This window comes from Carcharhinus amblyrhynchos, chromosome 6 (genome assembly GCF_965287045.1).
Source record: "Carcharhinus amblyrhynchos chromosome 6, sCarAmb.v2.hapA, whole genome shotgun sequence".
In the NCBI taxonomy this organism is placed as follows: Eukaryota; Metazoa; Chordata; class Chondrichthyes; order Carcharhiniformes; family Carcharhinidae; genus Carcharhinus; species Carcharhinus amblyrhynchos.
Window position 1 is genome coordinate 83,936,900 of NC_137329.1, and position 25,900 is coordinate 83,962,799.

The window sequence follows — 25,900 nt, forward strand, 5'->3', positions numbered from 1 at the left end:
TCACCATGGCAACGTGATCTCTTTGAAGACTCCCATTCAACACTGGTCAATGCAGTGACCCATGATTTGCAACCTGAACCCCTTCGAGTTCTTACACAACTAAAGAAAGGATTTTGGTTTCCACTCCATGGTCGAATAATCCGGAGAGTCACTTTCCAAACTCTTTTCCTTCTCTCCCATGCAAAAAGATGATCACTAAGGCAAGATCTCAGAAAGCAGAAAGCACACATTGTACTCTAGCATGAGCCTATCTTCAGGAGAGAAAATGGGACTAGCCACAAAAACTTGCTACAATTCTTGCATAGTGGATATTATGGCACATTTGATTTATTTTCCATTTATACTTTGAAATTATTTCAATATTCCAAATTTGGCAATTAGCATGATTGTAGAGCATAATGCTGGGACAATTTATTATTGTCACATGTATTAACATACAGTGAAAAGTATTGTTTCTTGCACACTATACAGCCAAAGCATACCATTCATTGAGAAGGAAACAAAAAAGTGCAGAATGTGGTGTTACAGTCATAGCTAGGGTGTAGAGAAAGATCAGCTTCATGCATGGTAGGCCTATTCAAAAGTCTAATGGCAGCAGAGAAGAAGCTGTTCTTGAGTCGGTTGGTATGTGACCTCAGACTTGTGCATCCTTTTCCTGACGGAAGAAGGTGGAAGAGAGAATATCCAGGATGCGTGGGGTCCCTAATTATGCTGGCTGCTTTGCCGAGGCAGCAGGCAGTATAGACAGAACCAATGGATAGTAGGCTGGTTTGCGTGATGGTTTGGACTACATTCATGACTTTTTGTAGTTTATTGCGGTCTTGGACAGGGCAGGAACCATACCAAGCTGTGATACAACCAGAAAGGATGCTTTCTAAGGTGCATCTGTAAATGTTGGTGAGAGTCATAGCTGACATGCCAAATTTCCTTAGTCTCCTGAGAAAGTAGAAGCATTCTTAATTATAGTGTCGGCATGGAGGGACCATGATCTGGACACCTAAAAATTTGAAGCTCTTGACTCTTTCTACTTCGTACCCTTGAGCATTATACTGATTGTTCCCTTATGTAACAAAAGTATTAAGATCAACTTTTTAAAAAATTATTTATGGGGTGTGTGTCTCCGGCATTTGTTACCCATCTCCATTTCCCCTTGAGAAGCAGGTTGTGAGCTCCTCCTTCATTCAGCCTATGAAGTTATAAAACTGCTATCTTTCACCAGTGGAAGCGAAGCAACTACAATCTAATTCCAAGTCAAGATTGTATGCGGCTTGGAAGCGAACCGACAGCTGATGTTCCCATGCATCTGCTACCCTTGTCCTCACTTGAAGTTGCAAGTTTGGAAGATATTATCAAAGGAGCCTTGGCAAGTTGCTGCGGTGCAACTTGTATATTGTACACACTGTACACTCATGGCAGAGGAAATGAATGCTTAAGTTGATAGATGGCTGATGAAGCGAGCTGCTTTTGCTCTGGATGATGTTGAGCTTCTTGCATTTTGTTGGAGCTGCACTCATCTAGGCAAAGGGAGCATTGCATCACACTCCTGTCTTGCACCTTTCAGATGACGAACAGACTTTCAGGAGTCAAGAGGTGAATTCTGCCACAGAATTCCGACTTTCTGAACTGCTTTTGCAGTCACAGTATTCATGTGGCTGGTCGAGTTAACTTAATGGTCAAAGAAAATCCCCAGGATGTTAGTGGTAATACCACTGAATGTTATTACATGACCTCTTGGTTATGAAATGGGTCCGAGTTTCCTGGCTGAGAATTATAGACTGGCTTCTGGCTGTGAGATGTGGACTGGCCTATCTGCTTCTGGTGGGGCAAGGGGTAGTTTTGACCTTGGGTATTGGCTGTCCATATATCTTGAATTCTTTCATTTTGTGTAACTCAGCACTTCTATAGCCCTGATTTGCCCAGTCATTTAGGTAAACTGTTTGTTTCTGCTTGGGGAACTTAACATTTCTGTAGTGATCATCTAAATAAACTGCTTCCACTTCCAGACCATTCACACCTGATTTCCTTTAGATGCTCTCATGCCTTTGGAATGCTCTGATTACTTTTAGAGGCTTGGCAGTGCTGGCTCTTACTGCTGTTAACAAAAGTAAAATTGGAAATGTGGTCAAATCATGGCTTACAAGGGAAATTAGAGATAGTATTAGATCCCAGGAGAGGCATACAAATTGACCAAGAAAAATAATAGATCCGAGAATTGAGAGCAGTTTAGAATTCAGCAATGGAGGACCAAAGGACTGATTAAGAAGGGGGAAATAAAGTATAGGAGTATGCTTGCGGGGATATAAAAATGAACTGTAACAAGTTGCTCTGGTTATGAGAAAAAGATTGGTACAACAAATCTACTCCCCTTAGTCAGAAACATGAGGAATTTATTATGGGGAACAAAGAAATAGCTGACCAATTGAATACATACTTTGGTTCTGTCTTCATAGAGGACACAAATAAGATCACAGAAATGTTGGGGAACATAGGGTTTAATGAGAGAGAGAATTGGTGTTGGTGAAACTGATGCAATTGAAGGTCAATAAATCCCCAGGGCCTGTTAATCTACACTCCGAAGTACTTAAGAAAGTGGCCTGAGAAATAATGGATGCATTGGTGATCATCTTCCAAGATTCTATAGATTCTGGAATGGTTCCTACCGATTGGAGGGTAGCTAGTGCAACCCTGCTATTTAAAAAGGAGGGAGAGCGAAACAGGGATTTATAGACCAGTCAGCCTGATGTTAGTAGTGGGAAAATTTTAGAATCCATTATCAAAGATTTTATAGCAAAGCACTTGGAAAACAGTGGTAGTATTTTCAGAATCAGTATGGATTTATGAAAGGGAAATCATACTTGACAAAGCTACTGGAATTCTTTGAGGATGGAACTAATAGAGCTAATAAGGAGGAGCCAGTGGATGTGGTTTATTTGGGTTTTTAGAAGGCTTTCAACAAGGTCCCACATAAGAGATTAGCGAGTAAAATTAAAGGGCATGGGACTGGGGACAGTGTATTGAGATGTATAAAAACCTGGTCGGCAGACAGGAAATATAGAATAGGAATTAACGGGTATTTTTTACAGTTACAGGCAACTATTCACAATGTATATTAATTATTTAGATGAGGGAATTAAATGTATTGTCTTCAAATTTGCAGATGACTCAAAGCTGGGTGGGAGGGTAAGCTGTGAAGAGGATCCAGAGATCCTTCAGTGTGATTTGGACAAGTTGAGTGAGTGGGAAGATGAATGGTAGGTGCTGCATAATTTGGACAAATGTGAGGTTATCCACTTTGGTAGCAAAAATAGAAAGGCAGATTGTTATCTGAGTGGCCATAAATTAGGGGAAGGGATTGTCCAATGAGACCTGGGTATCCTCGTACACCAGTCACTGAAAGTAAGCATGCAGGTGTAGCAGGCTGCAAAAAAAAAAGGCAAATGGTATATGTTGGACTTCATAGAGAGAAATTTGAGTACAGGAGCAGGGATGCTTGCTGCAATTATACAAGGCTTTAGTGAGGTCGCACCTAGAATACTGTGTGCTCCTCATCGGAGGAAAGATGTTCTTGCTCTCGAGGGAGTGCAAAGGTTTACCAGACTGATTCCTGGGATGGGAGGACTTTCATATGAAGAGAGATTGAGTCGTTTCAGACTCTGTTTGCTGGCGCTCAGAAGAATGAGGGGGAATCTCATGGAAACTTATAAAATTCTAACCGGACTAGACAGGGTAGATGCAAGAAGAATGTTCCTGATGGTGGGCAAGTTCAGAGCCAGGGGTCACAGTTTGAGAATATAGGGTCAACCATTTAGGCCATAAATGAGGAGAAATTTCTTCATCCAGAGAGTGATCAGCCTGTGGAATTCACTACAACAAAAAGTAGTTGAAGCCAAAACATTGTGGGCTGTCAAGAAGCAACTAGATATAGCACTTGAGGTGAAGGGGATCAAAGGATATGAGGGGAAGGCAGGATCAGCCATGATCACATTGAATAGCGGAGCAGGCTCAGAGGGCCGAATGGCCTCCTCCTGTCCTCTTTTTCTTGCCTGATTTCTATCTTTTAGGCTTTTTAAAATTCTTGTTACTGTTGCTAGGCAGATTTCCACATTTGTGATCTTTTTAAATTGTGACTGTTGCTACTGGGCAAATCCCTGACAATGTCAAGGACAAATAATTGTATTCTCTATTATTAGAGATGATCGTTGTCTGATATTTGTCCGACTGATACACATTAGCATTAAGAATATGGAGCCTAATCATATTAAGCTGAAGACCTCTCCTTGTCCCACAATAATCTTCAAAATAATGAACTTTATAGAAGTGGTTACTCTAATCCTTTTCTTATAATACATAAATAGGCACTTCTGTACAGTATATGAGATTTCTTAACATGTGAATTTACATGGTCAGTTATTTAGATCCAGTTAGGCATCATTAACATTTAAAGAAAAGTCTAAACACTGATCTTAACCAATAGAACTACGCTACAAGATTTCATGTTTTTAAACAAAAACAAGCCTTACTGTATATAAAAGATCTAAACAAAGCGAGCTCTATTTACTTAATACAGGCTTTAACTACGTGATTCCCTTCTCAATACTTCACAGCTAATTCAGTTTTTTTTGCTATACAGTTCTATGAGGACTACTGTAGGCTCTTCCACTAATTTCAAACCAAGCAATCTTTCAACTTCCATTCCCTCACAAAATTCAAACTGATATTAAATCTCACCTGCATTCCATGATCAGGTTAGCTTTGCACTGCTTTTCCTGGAAGCTTATTATAATTTACTTTAGCTATCTTCTCTCAATGGGCTGCAAACTACACACCAGGGCCAAGCTGCAACTAACTACTTTTCAACATATCTTCTAAAATATAGGGGTTTTTTTTTCAGTGGCTAAGTATTGATCTGAACTTTAACTAACAAGACTCACAATTACAGCATCCTGATTGAAGACCTTCTTTTTTGACCAATGTATGCTGGGAGAAAAGTGCTGGGTTTTCCAACACTTCTCTGAAGTTACATCACATTGTATAATTATATTGCCAATTTCCAGAAGTAATTTTACCCGCCCCCAGCCAATCAATCATTGTTATTAAATGTCATATACCGTGGCCAATTGCACTTATTCTCTGACAGCATGGGAACAGAGGTTATGAATGATTTCTGACAGTCTTTCCCACGGCCACCTGTTACTCGCTCGAGACCCTCTTATCTGGTTTAATGTTTTGTCTATTCATTAAACAGTCTGGGATTATTAGCTTCATCCTTGGCTGATGAATATTCTTTCATGAGGACAGTCTAGAGCCTATGCTAATACAAGCTATGCTTCTGTGAGTGTATTGTTATGAAGAATGTGGTTGACTTTACTTGACTAATTCCCATGATGCCTTAGGACTCTGCCATTAGCCAAGATGTATGTTTTTTCAATACACTTTCAGAAATACATGTTTGAATTCACTAACTGTGGTTATATGTGTTTCTGTGCAGACAGTACCTCTAAAATATATGTATAAGGCACTCCGTGATTCATATCCTAAGTTAATCCACTCTATTTTAATAGTGTTTTAGTCCCAGGATATTTTGAATCCCTCTCACAAAAAGAGACCCCCTGGTAAATTCCATCCATTTCGACGACAACTTAGAAAGTTCCGCGATGCCCTCAAATAGACCCTTAGGTTGGTATACCTCATTTAACATTTCTTTATTCGATATGATGAAAGGAATGGATTTTACAACCCCTTGGGGTTTTGTGAACATTTTAAAAATAATCTAGCTTTAATTCCCAAAACAAAAACATCTCTCTGGACAGTCCTTACTGAAAAGATTTCAGATATCAAATCTTGACCAAATTACCCACAGATAAATCATCCACTTTTGTTTTATGATCTTACCTTGCTGGGCCTTAACTTCTTAAGTTAACATGGCTCCAACCTTTTAAGTCTAATATCTACAAATTTTGTTTTAATTAAGTACGCAACTACATCAGACTGTACAGAAGGAAATGGTATGTTGGCCTTCATTGTCAGTAAACTTTGAGTATAGGGATCAGGATGTTTTGCTGCAGTTGTATAGGACGTAGGTGAGGCCACATCTGGAATAGTGTGTACGGTTGTGTTCTATTGGGGGTGGGGGGGGAGATCAGAATATTGAATTTGATGATCAGATGAATGGCAGAGCCAGGGTCGAAGGGCCAAATGGCCTACTCCTGCTTCTAGATTCTATGTTTCTATTTATTCTCAGTTTCTACAGTTAAAACTTTAATTTCAAAAACTAGAAGTAATATTTTAAAACATATGAACCAGGAAGTAGACATTTGCAACAATGGAGGGAATTTTATGGAGTCCACATGAGCAGAAAACATGATGCACTGAGAGATTTAATTAGGCAGGATATGAAATTTCCAGATAGGAGATGCAGCAACATAGCCAGGGACACGCTTGCAGAGTTTAAACAACATTACCCCAGCCTTTGGTGATATGTATTTTGTAATAGATTTGCATGCCACAAATATTCATCAACATGACAGTTTTCGAAAAAATACCACCCTCAGATTAGCTGCACATGAGAATCTTGTGGCTACTGGTTCATGATTGTTTAAATGTGGCATGCACCAGTTGGCTTTGTGCAGTTAAGACTAAAGTAGGCATGTTTCCATGTTGAACTCTGTAACACAAGTATTGAAAGTTTGTTGTTTGGGTTTAGGGAGACGTTGTGGAGGGCAGAGAAGGTGGACCTAGGGTGGTGTTTGGTTATAGGAAGGTATAGGGAGGGAAGGGCCTAGTGTCCTGGCTGTGGTGGCCCTATAAGGGAAGTCAAGCAGTTTTTAAAATATGGATGGAGGGCCTAAAAGGTGAGATTCATGCTATCAATGATGGGCTCCTAGGGTCAAACCGAGTGCTAGGTGGTGGAAGGAACAGTCATTGTCAAAGGGAGAAGTTGTAATCAGTATGAGTCTGGTCCAGAGTCAGGTTTGGTATTCAAAGGTCTCATGGGTTGGATCTCAGGAACGAAAGCATGATAATGGCAGGTTCAGGGTTAGAGTGGGATTGGGATAGTCATGGTACAGCACAGGAGGTAGGTGCATGTTCAGGCTTGTAGTAATTGGGTCCAAGGTAATTGGAGAGAGGTTTAATCAGTTTAAGATGCACAGTTTGAACACATCATATTTCATTGCATCCATCCTGCATGTCCATTCACCACCATCAGGATGGTTGCCTCATCCTCCTTAAGCCTCACTCTTCAATCTCCTCAGTGGTTGAGGTGTCTCCAGTCTGGAACATCTCCTTCTCAACATCTCTCTGGCATTGAGTGCCTGCTTCTCATGTATGACAAAATGCAATCAACATGTAGTGACACCAAACCCACTTGTCTGCATACATCCACATTCACACATTTGGACCTGTCATTTAAACGTTACATCCAAGCACAGAAAAGGTAACTTCCAGGCATTTTGGCCTCAAACACAATACAGTACTAATGCTGATCATGCATTCATTCTTCTGGCACAGCTGCCCACACACATGTATACATTATTGATGGCCACACAAGACTCCTGTTGAAGTTGTGACACTAGCAGTTTCCCTACAGATCAGAACAGGTCATTGAGCTGTTTCCCATTTCCACTGGACCCAGCTTTGGTGGGTGTCACCACAGTTGCTCACTTTCTATGCCACCTTTATCCAGGTCATCTTGGTCTGACGGGTGAGCCTTCTCATACCCTCTTTAGGAAAGAAAACCTCCCACTTTTTCCTAACAACCTGGAGAGGAATGTGCAGGGATGCAGTGCTAAATTGTGGGGCTGCTCTATGGTGGTGGTCAGACGTTTGCACAAAGGTTAACCAGTGATGCAGTGTCCTGGCAGTGCTGCACAGCCTCCTTGTTTGAACAGGATACACTTGCATGCACTGCGTAGACAGCAGAAAGTATAGAGTCAATGGATGGGAGGCTGGTTTGAGTGATAGACTGGGCTTCATTCACAACCCTTTGCAGTTTCTTATGATCTTGGACAGAGCAGGAGCCATACCTAGCATTGATACAACCTGAAAGAATGCTTTCTATGGTGCATCTGCAAAGGTTGGTGGGAGTCATAGCTGGCATGTCGAATTTTCTTAGCCTCCTGAGAAAGTAGAGGCATTGGCATGGAGGCACCAGGATGGGTTCTACGAATGATAAACATCACCGCTAAATCATGTGTTTTACATGCACAATGCCAGCACTTAGAATTTTAATTATAGTCACATGGGAAAAAGCAGAAAGACAAAGTAAAAGTAGCACTCAGTTCCAGTTACCATGTCAGGAATGGCATGCTATACAAAATGCAGCCATTGTATCCTAAATGATGCTCTACATTGAACTTAAATAGTAGTTGAGAATCCAAGGTTAAAGATTAACTATTTCCTGTTGCACAACTTCTCACACTTTCAACTTTTAATATCTTCTCAGATGTTTATTTTCTTGGAGCTATTCATTACAGACTGAAGAAGTAGAATGTGACATTGTATTTTACCCTATATTGTTAATATAGATTGAAAAGCTAACAACACTTCTTTAACAATTTCTCCATGATATGAAATTGTACACTACTTGGAAAACATTTCAGCCATTTTCATTGCAATCCTGATGCTTTTCGAGAGGCAAGATATTCATTCTGGACACAAAAGCCCTTACCAATTTTGGCTGAATTTCAGGAGTCCAGATTAGATGTAGTTGGTGGAACCTCCCCACTTTGTCTCAGCCACAACCTCAGCAGCACAGTCCTGCTCATTATATAGTCCAGATTTAGTTTACAGTTCAACTATTCCTCACCTGTGTGCCTTGGCTCTGTTCCCTGTATCTTTGGGCCTTAAAATACCGTAATCACTCTAGAAAACTGGTAAAGCTAGAATTCATGGGAGCGGAATACAATTTGTAACAAAATGAGAGAATGTAATGATATGCAAATAATAAGTTTGAGAGCTCTCACTCACTGTAAAAATTGTAAACAAGGAAAGAATGAGCAAGACAAGGCAGTAAATTTTAAAGAAATCAATTATCTTAATTGCGTTAAATCAAAGAAGACTTCAACAGCCTAAATATAAACGCAGAGAAACAACTCAGTTGAAGAGAGATTTTTGCACAGGAAGGAACTGAACTTGAGGAGAACTATGTTGAAAATTAATCCCTGTTGCTGTTTGATTTATCAATCTGCTTTAAGGCCCAATTGCTATGGATAAATAAACCTTACTCTTTTTAAAATCACTCAGTCCCAGTCAACTTGTCTAATTGACTACTGAGTCCTGGGCATGCTTCAGTGATTAAAGCAGGAAAAGCATAATTCAAAAATTAACTGGATGGGTTTCTTTTATGATGGGTGGCCCTCAAGTAAGTCCTCTCGATGTATAGCCAGCCAGCACTCCTGACCCATTACAGGTGAGATTGTTTCCGATTTCCAACACAAATCACCCTACAAAGAAATGATACAACTCAAAAATGAGAGTTCCAATATCAGGTCAATTTGTGTTAAATCAGTCACATGCTCGCAGGCGCAGAAAGGGTTCTTTTCACATCGATCCTTTAATTAAATGGAGTGAATTCCATCTCCATAATTGGTTGTATATGAACCTAGGTCCCACGTGTGAAATGAGTGTGCAAATACACTACACCACTCCACTTCTCATATGTTACACTTCTTCAAAATGAACACTCCTGAAGAACATTCTCCCCACTCCCGTTTGAGTATTTGGTCTTTGGTTGGCCATGACTAGTTTTGGGCCACCTGCTAGTGGTTTCTCATGGTCCTGAAACGTACACTTCTTTGACAGGCACTGCACCCAGAATCTGGCTTCTGATCACATTCATGGGTTGTGCTGACTCAAAGCTTTCTGAAAGCAAGGCTACGTACGTTTCCAGACCCTGCTTCATAAAGGAAAGAAGGAGGTCGACTGACTGAAAAGCCAACTATAGGGAAAATAAAAAGGGAATAATTCTTCCTTTCAAAAACAAGATTGTAATATTCAAAATTTCTTAAAGAATGTACAGATCTGTCAGGAATTAATGACTGGAGTTATTCAACATTTGCTAATTGATTTAAGCATCTTCCTCCAACTGCAAGATTGGCAGCAACTTTTGCAAATAATGCACACAGCAATGACAGATGAGATTCCTTAGCATTCGCTCAAACGAGTAACAGGGCAACCAGCCACTTCATCCAAGGCAAGTACATGGAAAACGTCATTAAAGAAGTTTGGGTGATACTTGCAGGCCCTGGCACAATCTGGGTTAAAATTCACCTCCAGAACTTGGGGCTGCATGATTGGTTTTCCTGTTTAAAACAAAAGCAAATATCAATAAAGTGTTTGCACAGAGGTTCAAATACAACTTGAAATCTGCCTCTTTAATGACACACAAACATGTGAAATTAGTATATTTAGTGCAACAATACTTCAAAAATAGGATTTCCAATTATTCTTGAAAGACTTGAGCAGAATCAAAACATCTTCCCTTGGTAAAAGCTACACAAAACTGTCCACACGTTTAAAAAGAGGTTAGGAATATAAATACAATTTTGTCAAAAGTGTGTGTGTGTGTGGTCTGAGAACGATTTCCCCTCTCTCAACCCCTAACCCCCCCCTCCCAGAGTTGAAAAGGCAGATTTACATCTGTTGGAGTCAATATTATTCCTTCAGATCTGCCTCTTATGAAAGATATAAAAAGCTGGCGACATGTAAAAACAGGATTAAGAAAATAAATGCAAGCTTCGTCAAGACTCTGGTCACGCTGCCTGCTGATTATTGTTGATAAAAGCAAATTACCACGGATTGTGGAATCTGGGTTATCCAGAATCAAGACTCTAACTCTTGTTCTCTCTCCACAGATGCTGTCAGACCTGCAGAGATTTTCCAGCATTTTCTCTTTATGTTGCTGATTATTGTTTCTCTTCTCCTTCCGCATTCCCCCCACCACTGCGACCAACTGTTTGCACTCACCAGAATGCTCACCACTGCTATTTTCAATAGCGACGGCAGTATTTTATGTTTTCCCCTATCCCATCCCAATCCTCCCGTACCTCCAACAGAGGACCTTACTCCTTAGAGCATGCGTCTTGATTCAGGTAGATCAAAAAAAACTGTTATACTCAGTATACTTGATAACCAAATATTATCATAAAGTTTTAAAATATCTAATTAGTAAATCAACATTGCAAAGGTATAGACACCAAACCAATCCACTGGTCAATCAGAAAACTGTCAACAGACAAAACCTGTGTATCACAATTAAAAGCAAGTTACTGCGGATGCTGGAATCTGAAACCAAAGAGAAAATGCTGGGAAATCTCAGCAGGTATGGCAGCAGATGCAAGGAGAGAAAAGAGCTGACATTTTGAGTCCAGGTCATCCTTTATCAAAGCTAAAAGGCATAGAGAGTGGGAGATATTTATACTGCAGGGTGAGGGAATGAAAGATGAGTCATAGCTATGGAAACCAGGGGAAAAGACTGCTGATGGCTATCCAGAGAGGGAATAAGGGGTGTGAAGCTGAAATCAGAGGGTAATCTGTGCCAGATAAAGGTTGGGCGGAGGGGATGGAGAGAGAATGGGTGGGAGAGAGATAAAATTTAGGAAAAGGGGGAAGTGGAAGCAAAGGGGGAGGAAGGGTAAGGAAAGCAGGGATAAAGTAGGAAGAAAGAATGGGGGAAAGAAAAATAAAGGAAAGACAACAAAGAAATAAAAAGGTAGAGAACAGTAAAAAATTAAATAAAATGACAACAAAGGGATCGAGGTGAGTGGAACTAATCATCTGAAATTGTTGAATTCGATGTTGAGATCGGAAGGCTGTATGTGCCTTACCGGAATAGGAGATGCAGCAGAGCATCTCCATGGATTATCAATGACTTCAAATTAAACCAATTATCTTGGTCAGGTCCAACGGTCTAATGTACGGCTCTCAGAATGGGGGCAAAAGAGGGCTACAAGACATAACTGGCACGCATACAGAGAAAGACAGACTATAGTCTGATTGGCACCTCTTCCACAAACATTTGCTCCCTCTGCCACTGACGCACAGTAGCAGCAGTGTGTACCATCTACAAACGACACTGCAGGAACTCAAAGTTCCTTCAGCAGCACCTTCCAAATCCACGACCACTACCAATTCGAAGGACCAGAGCAACAGATACCAGAGAATCTCTTGGAAGCTCCCCTCTAAATCACTCATCACCCTGACTTGGAAATATATTGCTGTTCTTTTACTATCACTGGATCAAAACCTTGGAACTCCCTCCCTAACAACACTGTGGGTGTGCTTAGAACATAGAACATTACATTACAGCGCAGAACAGGCCCTTCGGCCCACGATGTTGCGCCGACCAGCTTTTAAAAAAAAACAACACTAACCCACTAATCTAAACCAATCCCATTTCGTCCATAAACCTATCCACAGATCTCTTAAACGCCCCCAAACTAGGCGCATTTACAACTGCAGCTGGCAGGGCATTCCAGTCCCTCACCACCCTCTGGGTAAAGAACCTACCCCTGACATCAGTCCTATAACTACCCCCCCTCAATTTAAAGCCGTGCCCCCTCGTGCTAGCTTTCTCCATCCTAGGAAAAAGGCTATCACTATCCACCCTGTCTAAACCTCTAATCATCTTATATGTTTCAATAAGGTCCCCTCTTAGCCGCCTTCTTTCCAGCGAAAACAACCCCAAATCTCTCAGTCTCTCCTCGTAGGATCTCCCCTCCATACCAGGCAACATCCTGGTAAACCTCCTCTGCACCCTCTCCAAAGCCTCTACATCCTTCCTGTAATGTGGGGACCAGAACTGCACACAATACTCCAAGTGCGGCCGCACCAGAGTTGTGTACAGTTGCATCATGACGCTGCAACTCCTAAATTCAATCCCCCTACCAATAAACGCCAAGACACCGTATGCCTTCTTAACAACCTTATCTACTTGATTCCCAACTTTCAGGGATCTATGTACACATACACCTAGATCCCTCTGCTCTTCCACACTATTCAGAGTCCTCCCGTTAGCCCTATACTCAACACATCTGTTATTCCTACCGAAATGAATTACCTCACACTTCTCCGCATTAAACTCCATCCGCCACCTCGCGGCCCAGCTCTGCAACCTTTCTAAGTCACCCTGCAAACTATGACACCCTTCCTCACAATCAACCACACCTCCGACTTTGGTGTCATCAGCAAACTTACTAATCCACCCAACTATACCCTCATCCAGATCATTAATAAAAATTACAAACAGCAGTGGCCCCAAAACAGATCCCTGAGGCACACCGCTCGTAACCGAACTCCATGACGAATATTTACCATCAACCACCACCCTCTGTCTCCTATCTGTTAGCCAATTCCTGATCCAATTACCTAGATCACCCCCAATCCCATACATCTGCATTTTCTGCAGAAGCCTACCATGGTGAACCTTATCAAACGCTTTACTAAAATCCATATACACCACGTCAACTGCCTTACCCCTATCCACCTCTTTGGTCACTTTCTCAAAGAACTCGATAAGGATAGTAAGGCACGACCTACCCGCTACAAAACCATGCTGACTGTCTCTAATCAATTCATTACTCTCCAAATAACTATAAATCCTGTCTCTAATAATCCTTTCCAAAACCTTACCCACCACAGAAGTAAGACTCACCGATCTATAATTCCCAGGGAAGTCTCTGCTCCCCTTCTTAAACAATGGGACAACATTTGCTGTCCTCCAATCTTCCGGTACTATACCAGAGACCAACGACGACCTGAAGATCAGAGCCAGAGGCTCCGCAATCACCTCTCTTGCCTCCCAGAGAATCCTAGGGTAAATCCCATCCGGACCAGGGGACTTATCTATTTTCAAACCCTCTAAAATATCCAGCACATCCCCCGTATCAACTGCAATACTATCTATTTTACACCCCTGCACCCCAGTGTCCTCCTCAGTTACATTCATGTCCCCTTGCGTGAACACCGAAGAGAAATATTGGTTCAACGCCTCTCCAATCTCCTCCGGTTCCACACACAACTTCCCTCTACTGTCTGTAACTGGCCCTAATCTTGCCCTAACCAACCTTCTGTTCTTGACATACCTGTAAAACGCCTTAGGGTTCTCCTTAATCCTATCAGCCAAAGTCATCTCATGTCCTCTTTTAGCCCTTCTTAACTCCCTCTTCAACTCCCTCCTAGCCAATCTAAAACTTTCTAATGCACTACCTGAGCCCTCAAGCCTCATCCGAACATAAGCCTCCTTTTTCTTCCTAACCAACGAATCAACTTTTTTAGTGCACCACGGTTCCCTGGGCCTACCAAATCCTCCTTGCCTGACAGGGATATACCTATCACAGACCCGCAGTAGCTGCTCCTTGAAAAATCTCCACATCTCGGACGTTCCCAGTCCCTGTAATCTCCTAGTCCAACCAATGCTTCCTAATTCTCTAATAGCCTCATAATTACCCTTCCCCCAGCTGAAACTACTGACCCAAGGTTCATGCCTATCCCTTTCCATCACTAAGGTGAACGTAATCGAATTGTGGTCACTATCCCCAAAATGCACACCAACTTCCAAGTCTAGCACCTGGTCTGGCTCATTACCCAGCACCAAATCCAAAATAGCCTCACCTCTAGTCGGCCTATCTACATAAGTCGGCCTATCTACATATCTTACACCTCAGTGACTGCAGCAATTCAAGAAGGCAGCTCACTCCCACCTTCTCATAGGAAATTAGCAATGGACAATAAATGCTGGCCTAGCCAGTGATGCTCACATCAAAGAAAAATAGTAGGAGAAAAGGAGAAAGTGCCCCACAGAGATCAGAGTCTTGTTGTATATCCATTGCCATTGCTAAACATTAATTCTGTATTTTTTGTAATATTTAATAAACCTTAACTTAAAGAAATTGAGTCCTACCATCTATTTCAGAATCGATCAAGCCTGAATAAGGTGGGTTTCAGAATTCCCTGCTCACGATCCTGGGCCCTAACGTTCCTTTGTCTCGAGGCAGCAACTTACTTGTACCTCTTTCAATTTAGTACATTGCATTTGCAGCTCTCAATGTGGTCTTCTCTACACTGGGGAGACCAATGGGTGACCACTTTGCCAAACTCCTCCTTTCGGTCTGCAAGCATGATTCCAGTTTCCACTCCCCTTCCAGTCATTTTAATTCTCCACCACGCTCCCACTCTGACCTTTCTGTCCTTGCCCTGCTTCAGTATTCCAATGAACAGCACCTCATCTTTTGACTGGGCATTTTACAGCCTTCTGCTCTCAACATTATGTATAATATTTTAAATTATAACTGCTGTTCTATATTGCTTTGGTAGTTTGCTTCTTTTTCTCTTATTTCTCCCCAATTTCCTTTACTTTGCTTTTGAACAGCAGCTTATTCATGGTCCTGCTATTCGCACGTGCTCTAGACATTTTTTTTTAAGAATTTGTCCCATTATCATCCAGTTTAGTCTTGTACCATGAAACATTTTGTCATTTAAATTCTACTGCCTTCCAACCTATCACACCATTTTTGTCCTCATTTCCAACCCCCAAGCTTTCACTTCCTCATTTTTAACCTTGCAGTTCTAATAAAAAGTCATATCTGCAACATTAACTCTGTGGCTCTCTGCACATGCGCTGCCAGACCTGTAAAGTATTTCCAACATTTTCTGCTTGTAACTAAATCCAGAGGGATTTGAAGTTAAACTGGCAAAACATAAAGAAAATTACAGCACAGTAACAGGCCCTCCAAGCCTGCACCAACCATGCTGCCCAACTGAACCAAAACCCCTACCCTTCCAGGGACCATATCCCTCTATTCCCATCCTATTCATGTATTTGTCAAGATGCCCCTTAAAGTCACCAACATGTTCACTTCATTTTGCATGAAAGCCAAGCTTTACTTGCATAGATTTCTCAATAGCTTGAAATTTTTATAGTAACATATTACAGCTCATATCAACTAAAAAGAATGTTTATCTGCATTGTGGTTTTGCAGTTGGTTTGATGGCTGTATGGGTTCTGGACAGTAAAATTCCAAGGAGGAAACACTTACCATCACTGTCAGTGTCCCATTTCAACATGAGATCAATAGCATATATTGCTCGGGATGATGGATAGTTGCAGATACCAAACGGGGCAGGTTTAGCTGTAGCCACTTGAAACAATTCAACAAACGTTCTATGTATTTCTTCCTGTCAGCAAAATGATAAAAGTTAAAATAATATTGACAAAGTAAAGCCAAGAGGAAAGTAACTCATCTTTAGTTTACAATAACATGAATATCTTCTGAAACACTATAGATCACCTGCTTTTGTTCATCTTGGGTCAGAGACTATCCGATTCTATATCGGTCACATCATAACAGGTGGCACAGTAACTGGCACTGCTATCTCAGTGCCAGGGACCCAAATTCAATTCCAGCATTGGGTCACTGTGTGTGTGAAGTCTGCACGTTCTCCCCGTGTCTGCGTGGGTTTCCTCCAGGGTGCTCCGGTTTCCTCCCACAGTCCAAAGATGTGCAGGTTAGGTGGATTGGCCGTGCTAAATCGTCCCAAGATGTGTTGGTTAGAGAATTGGTGGGATAAATACATAGAGTTACGAGGAAAGAGCTTCAGTAAGATAAAAATGTGTGTCAGTGCAGACTTGATGGGCCAAATAGCCTTCTGCACTTTAGGGATTCTATGTTAATACAGAAGCTTAATGGGTTGGAATTTGTGGAAGTGGAGCATTTCTTCATCTATGAGGCTTTTTGCAGTCGGAGTTCGAATCATTTTTGCCCTGCAAATTGCTGGAGGTGCCAAACCATCAACACAGCACGGGGACAAGAGGGTATCTGGGAGCTGTGGTGAACAACTGGATGATCGTTGTTCTTCTATTTTTGTGTCTCACTGGAATTAGACGACACGTGTTCCTTTATCTCCTTCTCAGTAATCAGGGGCTTATAGTAAAGAGCTGGTAATATAACATCTCCTTTTCTGCTCCTTAACTTGAACCAAACAGATGCAATCTTTGAACCATATGGTGTATCATCCTTCATAAATAATGCTATCTGTTCTCGTTAATTTTTTCTTTCCCTATCCCTCTAGAATGTGCTGCGGGTAGGAATGTTTAATTCCCACTCCTGTCCTTGTTTAAGTGTTGTCTCCATTACGGCCACTATACCATAACCCCATGTGGCAACTTGCACCTCTAAACTGTCAATCTTATTTGCAACATTTCTCCCGTTAGCACACACACATTTCCAATCCATAATGGTCGGCTTAGCTTTGTTCCTACAATTAATTCCTGCACTTCCTGCATTATTCTTTGTTCTGTTGTTTATCCCTCCCAGTTTTCTATGCACTTGCCTCTATTCTGTGCTACTGCAACCTGGTACCCTCTTCCCTGTCAAATTAATTTAAACCCACTCCCACAGCACTATGAGGATATTGGACCCGACTTTATTCAGGTACAACGGTCCAGCTTTTACAAGACTTGCACCAGGGCTGGTCCCAGGAGCCTGAGGCCCTCTATCCTGATACAAATAGCTTTGCACTTCTGCTTGGTGGTGACATTTCTTACGTAACCAAATTCATGGCCTAGCTGGCTGCCTAGAACAAAAACTCAATGAATACATCTTACAAATGTTTCACAAAAATAAAACCCTCAAAAGGGCGGCACAGTGGTTAGCATTGCTGCCTCACGGCACCAGGGACTCAGGTTCAATTCTAGCTTTAAGTGAATGTCTGTATGGAGTTTGCACATTCTCCCTGTGTCCGCACGGATTTCCTCTGGACGCTCCAGTTTCCTCCCACCGTCCAAAGATGTGCAAGTTAGGTGGGTTGGCCAAAAAAAATTGTCTATTAGTGTCCCAAGAGGTGTACGTTAGGTGGATTAGTCATGGTAAACGTGTGGGGTTCGGGAAGTGAGGAGAGGCGTTAGCTCAAAAGTTCTTTAAAAGAATCGTTGCAGGCTCAGTAGACCGAAAGACCATCTTCTGCGCTGTAGATTTTGTGGATTTCTATGGAAAAGACACAATCACTGGAACCCACCTCTATTTTCTTCCAAGGATACTTGGGGTATTGCTTTTCAAACATTGGAATAAACTCATCGTAGTGAACCTATGAATAATGAACAATTCAGTAATTAAGACCAATATGTCACAACCTGTATACTAATGCAATAAAAGTAAAGATAGCATAATATTGATATTGTGCAGAAAGCCCTTCATTTTTGTTAGAATACAAACAGTAATGATATCGGGTAACTACAATTGTACTTCTCTGGCACTAAATACTAGAATAATCATTATACCGTCTAATGTAATTTTCACTCCATTTCATAACTGAGATTGGAATGCAGTTCTACTTGTCTCTTAATAATCAGAGATAAAACTCAACACAAGGTACCGATCTGACCAATGCTGCAATTCTTTTTGCAACAGGATCCATTTAAAATGATCTGGTAGAAAGCAATTCTGGATATCCTAATAATCCCTCAACATCCATGCTTAAAAGACACACAATCACATGTTTCTCCACATGAAAGATTATTAGCATCCCTGTCAGTCATATTGGAAATCTAACAGTAGAGCTGAAAAGCTGTGACCATTTAGCAGCTGAATCAGCAGCTGTGGAGAGAACAAAAACTATTGTTTCAGGCATGGACCTTTTTTCAGAACTGAACAATTGGAGGCGGATAGGTGTATTAGTGAATGAAAGAAACAATATATGAATGGACAAACGAAGAAAAGAAATTGGAATGATATTAGTTAAGTAATGGACAAAATATGCAGATATTGAAGAGACAAAATAGCATGTTATGTCGAGAATGTAACAAAAAGAAAGTCCTGGGAATACAGTTCATCATTAAACCAGGTTTGTAAGTGAGATCTCGCTAAAGTTTGAAATGACTGCGATTGGTGTTCGATTCAGAGGTTTGCCGATTGCGGAGGAGACGGAATTATTGCTCTTGAAACTTGTGTCCAGCACTGCTACAATGAAAGAAGGCCCAGGTGGTGAACCAAAGGTAACTTGGAGCCATTCTGCTGGGCAGAGCAGAGGTGTTTTGCAAAGCAGTCACATTTTCAAATGGTGGCTTTTGTGTTTTAAGTGCTGATAGACAATTTGGCAAACATGGAGGCAGATGAGATGCAAGATGAAAGCCAGGGCGGATTCATCATGACTGAGTGAAGAGGTGCAGCAAATCAACTTAGCAGAAGCCCAAGAAGTGGAACAAAATGAGCCAAGGCCCACTGCAGTCGGTAATCTTCTGCAGGTAAATTCAGGAGGTCTTGCACAGATGGCAGAATCATCACGAAAACTTTACAGAGATGAAGTATCTGGGAGAGCAGGTAGCAAGATGGGAAAAAGCAAATTCCAGGTAGTGTGAATGCTTGGGCTGTCAACAGTGTTGCTGAAAAGTCTATTTGATGAGACAAAAAACTGAAGTCCATGAAGGTAGAACGAGAACAAGCAGCACCACTGAAATTGACGTGACAAAAAGGAGATGCAGGAGAGAGGGAACTAGAACAAGACTGACAAACCCTACAAACAACAGTATACCTGGATCCGAGTAGTAATAACATTAATACGTAGAGTGAATGCAGCTCAAGAAAGGTTAGGCAGGAGGTGGAATGGGATATCGAGGGGAGGACTGGTGGCAGAAAGGAATGAGTTAATTGACTGAGGTACTATTCAAGGAAGGAGGTGGCAGACAGACAGGTGTTGAAAAAATATCTCACTGATCATCAGAAGAGGGCCTTCATGATTCTTCTGGAAAACAATATGTAAATTATCTAAATGTACCAAAGTGGGCTTTTATCTTGAAAGTTGCACAGTTAATATGGACTTCAAGTGGCCAAATGAATGCTGGAAAATGGCAAGCTTTCCACAGTGCGTTAAACCACAAGCTTTTAAGTGAATGTACTGTAAATCTTCTAAATTAATTGAAACATGACATCTTAACATACAAAAAAAGACATTGTTTCCTCAGGTTGTTAAGCCATTTAAAAGGCAAAGATGCAAGAGGAAAAAAGCCTGTAGAGAGTCATATTCTACCCCTCTCCTAACTAAGTAATGGATAGGCAAGGTGGATCATAAAATGGTAATCCAATACTGTTTATGTGGAACAGTCAGGTCACTAACTCAATAGATATTCTGGAATCTTCCATGCTGATGAAAAGTGGTTTGCAGAAAAGGGCCCACAATCCCTCTGATACATAATTCACTCAAAAGCAGTTGATTTTCTTTGTCTCTTTCAGTTGTAGTCAGCAGCAGCAGTTTCTCTATTGGTGGTTTAGTGCTGTAGTGTTATTGGTGTCAGCTATGAGCGTACACTAGTGCTGGATTTATTTAATCCACTACTGGAAACAGTAAGAAACCTGCACTAAGACGATGTTTGATAGGTCTCTATTTGTAGCAAGATTTTAAACAATCTCAGATTTGCTGATAACACTGACCATACAGCAATTCTAAAAGAGATTTGCAGAGACTGACTGACTGAAATATACATAACATAAAGACAATGTCATAACATAAAGACAATGTCATGTCATAAAGATCATGTCATTTTAGAAGCATCGGGGACATACATATTACAATTAGAAGGGATATAATTGCACAGCTGAACACGACTGTTTGCCTTGGTGGGTTAAAGGTTGATTTATTAGCGTCACTAGTAGGCTTACATTAACACTGCAACGAAGTTACTGTGAAAATCCTTCAGTCGCCACACTCGGGCATCTGTTCGGTTACACTGAGGGAGAATTTAGCATGGCCAAAGCACCTGACCAGCACGTCTTTCAGGCTGCGGGAGGAACCCGGAGGAAACCCACGCAGACATGAGGAGAACGTGCAGACTCCACACAGACAGTGACCCAAGCCAGGAATCGAACCCAGGTCCCTGGCGTTGAGAGGCAGGACTGCTGACCACTATGCCACCTAATGTCAGAAAATATGAGTTGTGAAGAAGAAATCAAAAGAAGGACTATGCTTTAGGAAGATTAAACAACATATGAAAGGTGAAAGATATTTTGGTAAAACTGAGGCCAAAGTCTATGAAGTAATGATTGTCTATGAAGTAATGATTATCTAACTACTGGAACATGAGAATACTTGATGAACAAAAGATGCAAACAGAGAGATGAGTTAGTTGTGAGAAATACCTGGACTGTCCAGAATGCAAAGAATGAAGAATGAGGGAAGAAAATGTCACTTAGACCTGGAACGACACTTTTACAGAAGGTCTAAGAAAGACAACTGCAATGGTTTGACAAAGAAACATTTTGCTGTGGTGTATGCTTCTCACTCCACCCAGCAACCCCTGCTATACTGCTGCTACAGAGTTTGGATGTGGTTAGAAGTCGCTGTAATCAGTCAACACCAAATCACCTGCTCTCACTGAAGGTTAAAGGTCACATGAATTGCTACATGGTCCAAGGTCCAGTTTGCATCCACAACCTGGGAATCTCACTCCAACGAGTAGCAGACCAGAGAACATCAGCAAGAGGGTGGGTTAGGGGAGACAAAAACAAAAGAAACATAGAAATCCACTACATTACTATGACTAGTACTGATAACGGAAATCAAAAATAATTTTTCTTACCTGTTTTAGCCGGGAGTCATCAACATAGTTCATTACTGTAAAGTGCTTCTGATAATCATCAAGATGATCTAGGGAGAAGGGCCTGGAAAATTAACAAAAGGTTGTTCATACTGTTAACATATCCCAATTAATACATGGGCCCCTTCCAGTTTGTGTTGTAAAAATAATGGATGACATGCAAACTATAAGATCTCAAATTGCAAGCTGTTTATATTGGTCGATGAGTACTTCAGACTGAACTGTTCTGATATGTTTATATTGTAAAATTAAACATTATTAAAATCCCCGCAGAGACAGATAATTTTAAAAGAGATATGAATTTGCCAGCGACTAATGGAAAAAAAATCACATGGTAAGTTTTCACATTTTAATATTTTTACCAGAACAACCTAAAATCAACATAGACTAAACATTACTTAACAGGCAAGTGACACACCAAACTAAAAAAAAAGCAACTTCCCCATTAACTAATACAAGTGAAATACTTAAATAGCCATTCTCAGCAGATATGTAGCCTTGAAGATTCAGTTCCAAATTCCTAGCAGCTTCACCACCAGGTTCCCTCTCCTGCCATTTATTCACACCTATCTATCAGACTTAAAATTACCTACAAACTATCCCAATGATCCACTCTTGATCCGTCTCCAAGGCATTTTTCTAGACGCGTATAGAAAAATAGAATGCAGGAGGCGGCGATATGGTCCAATGAGTCTGCATCAACTCTGGCAGAACACACCACCCAGGCCCTATATCTGTAGCTCCACATATTTACCCTGTTAATCCCCCAACCCTATACATTTTGGGACACTAAAGGGCGATTTTAGCATGGTCAGTCCACCTAACCTGCACGTTTGGATTGTGGCAAGAAACCAGACCATCTGGAGGAAACCCAGGCAAAGATGGGGAGAACATGCAAATTCCACATAGACAGTCATTCAAGGCTAGTATTGAACCAGGGTCCCTGGCGCTAAGAGGCAGTAGTGCTAATTGCTGTGCTGTATAACTGAACACTATCCAGGATAATTGACTGACACCTTTTTCACAATCTTAAATATAACCTCCTCGAGCACCATAACCCTCCAAGTACACAACAAATTCAGCAAACCCACGTCCCACATACAAATCTTAAAAACTGCATCAGTTTAAAAACTTCCAAATATCCAAGAGTAATTTCATCATCTCATACTTGTTGGAAAAGCGGAGCCAGAATACATTGTATGCATATAGCTGCAATGGCTGGACAGAGCGAAGCAGGACAATGTATCGAATGTCAAATTTAACCAATCCTTCCACATCTTCTCTCTCAAACAGCACAGGATTCTCAATGTACTTGCACACCACCTGTGAACAATAAATTTTATATCATTGGTGTAAAACTCCCAAAACAGAAACATTCTCTCTCAATTTTGTTCATCCAGTAAATTGTTAGCTCACGCTGAGCTATGTTCCCCCGTGCTCTCTGGTACCTCCCCATATTGATGTCCTGACTGACAACTGAGGAGCACACCATTAACCATCGCCACCAACAATCTATCTGGGACAAGGCAAATGGGTGGTGAACCAATAGCTTGCATTGCAATACTAGCTCTAACGTAGCAACACATCCCAAGGTGCTGCCCAGAAACATTATCAAACAAAATTTGACACTGAGCACATTGGGAACTGTGACAGAAATCTTGGTTAAGAGATAGGTTTGAAAGAATGTCTTGAAAAAGGAGAGAACTGCAGTCCAGGCAACAATAAGGTGAACAAAAGCACCACTACTCCATTTGAAATAAGCATAAAGCACTCAAGGGGAGAACTACTTGGTCTGCATGATACAACACTACTCCATTTGACCTGAGCTCTTCTGGGGAGTTTTGTGCTCTTGTAAATAATTTCATATTCCCACATTGAACATTTCTTGGAAATTTGGCATGCCAGCTATAACCCTCACCAACTTTTACAGATGCACCATAGAAAGCATTCTTTCTGGTTGTATCACAGCTTGGTATGGCTTCTGTTCTGCCCAAGACCACAAGAAACTACAAAAGGTTGTGAATGTAGCCCAATCCATCACACAAACCAACCTACCATCCATTGACTCTATCTACACTTCCCGTTGCCTCGGCAAAGCAGCCAGCATAATTAAGGACCCCACGTATCTTGGGATTCTCTCTCTTCCACCTTCTTCCATCGGGAAAAAGATGCAAAAGTCTAAGATCATGTATCAACCGACTCAAGAACAGCTTCATCCCAGCTGCCATCAGACTTCTAAATGGACTTACCTCACACTGAGGTGATCTTTCTTTACATCCTAGCTACATTACATTCTGCACTCTCTCCTTTCCTTCTCTATGGATGGTGTGCTTTGTCTGTATAGTATGTGAGAAACAATACTTTTCACTGTATACTGATACATGTGACAATAATAAATCAAAATTTAACTCACCTTTGGCGTACTCTCTCTTTGACGGATGATGCAGTTGAGGTTGTTAGAAATATGTGTATCAAGACCTCGAGCAAGGTTCCAGGGTTTGCAGATCCAGTGATTATCCTCTCCCCTGAGGAACAGCGTGAAGTAAATGGAATAAAGATATACATTTACATAATATGGTGACTAGTTTCATGTGCAAATGTAGCAGCTACTTAAGGTACAAGATCCCACAAACTGTGATGAGATGAACAGCTAGAATTTGGTAGTGTTGGTAAGATTCAAATGTTGTTCACAACAGTGTGAGCAAGTTAACACAGTGTGAGTTTAACAGTCAGGATAGTATTTGCCTTTCATCTAGTGAATTAACAAGAGTGCCAATACCTACTTTGATCCTTGCATTAAACACAAAAATAGAAACATTCTTGCATATCTCGTAAACTAACACATGACTGCACTGTGCATTGCATTCAGCGTGGAAGTTAAGCTCATCTTTTTCATCTGCTTCAGTTTCAGATTTGAATTCTAGTGCAGATTCCCTAATGGAAGGATAAATAATTGGACTTCAGCTCCAGGCAGTCCCATTGGAAGTCAAACGTGTCAAGCTGCTCTGGTCACTGAGACAAATCAATAACAATACATTTCATTTTAGACAACTGCTTCTCCAATTGTTTCCCCTCCTCTCCCAAAAGTAGGACATCTCTACAGACACCCTTATGGTACCTCACGTTTCACATGTTATGTTAGAACAGTGGGTGTCAGCAATCTATTAGACCAGCGCAGGCTGCAGATTGGGGTTTGAAAATCACAACTGACTTTTATTGTGCCCTGACCGATTGTCCACACATGCACACTTCTCAAAACAAATCATAGTCCATGTGAACAGGAGCGGGTGCCCCTGTTTTTTCTTTCTCATCACTAGCCCAGGGCAATGAGACCAACTCACATTCAAATATCAAGACTCAAGTATTCTGGGGAAGGTGATGGACTAGTGGTTTTATCACCAGACTATTAATCCTGAAACTCAGCTAATGTTCTGGGGACCTGGGTTTGAATCCTGCCACAACAGATGGTGGAATTTGAATTCAGTAAACAAAAAAAAAATCAGGAATTAAGAATCTACTGATGACCACGAAACCATTGTTGATTGTTGGAAAAACCCATCTGGTTCATTAATGCCCTTTAGGGAAGGAAATCTGCTGTTCTTACCCAGTCTGGCCAACATGCGAGTCCAGAGCCACAGCAATGTGGTTGACTCTCAACTGCCCTTGAGCAACTAGGGATGGGCAATAAATGGGCCAGCCAGCGATGCCCATGTCCCAAAAATGCATCTTTTAAAAAAAGCATGGATCAGTGATAAAACTGGGTCTATATGTATATTCAACGCTGCACATTGCAAATCCCCAAGGAAGTGCCAAGCAAATGTAATTTATAGGACATAAAAACTTGCATCAACTCTTCCAACATCACAATCAACAAATACATGTTGAAGCATTTGAATATTCACAAAAAGCAATCCCAGATTTAATTTGAAGCAGGTGCTGAGTTAACTGAACTCGGTGTAGGACTTGCAACAATTGGAAAAATGTTTAATTTTCTCAGACTAATGTGCATGACACAGTAAATGTGAAAATGTAATTTCAGTTCTTAAATATCACAAAGGGTAAAAGTGGAAGATGCCCCCTTCACAAAGTCACAAAACAAATGACAAACTGATAGAGTGACAGCAGAATTATACTTGGCTGGGATGACTCATCACCTCTCGGATTTAAACAGACGCTGGAACAGTATAAATGTTTTCAGGTTAACAGCAAGTTTTTTTCTTTTTAATTTAAATTTGACTGGCAATGCAAGAAGAATGTAATTTAAGGCTCAGATAACAGCTATAAATGACAATCTATTCAATAAGACCAAACCTTGTG

The 25,900-nt window shown here is 41.1% G+C and overlaps 1 protein-coding gene across 3 annotated transcripts in view; it reads right to left on the reverse strand.

Moving 5' to 3' along the window:
• Window positions 1-9,010: 9,010 nt before the first annotated feature.
• Window positions 9,011-25,900, reverse strand: part of ttll12 (tubulin tyrosine ligase-like family, member 12) — a 36,580-nt gene continuing 19,690 nt past the window's right edge. For all 3 annotated transcript variants that reach the window (XM_080190820.1, XM_080190819.1, XM_080190821.1), the window contains 6 exons: window positions 23,997-24,108; window positions 22,752-22,906; window positions 21,566-21,647; window positions 18,013-18,081; window positions 16,035-16,173; window positions 9,011-10,301 (listed from right to left, as the gene is read on the reverse strand). In XM_080190820.1, the coding sequence (XP_080046946.1) occupies window positions 10,144-10,301; window positions 16,035-16,173; window positions 18,013-18,081; window positions 21,566-21,647; window positions 22,752-22,906; window positions 23,997-24,108 (715 nt within the window). In that variant the 3' untranslated portion in view covers window positions 9,011-10,143. The remainder of the gene's footprint in view (window positions 10,302-16,034; window positions 16,174-18,012; window positions 18,082-21,565; window positions 21,648-22,751; window positions 22,907-23,996; window positions 24,109-25,900) is intronic.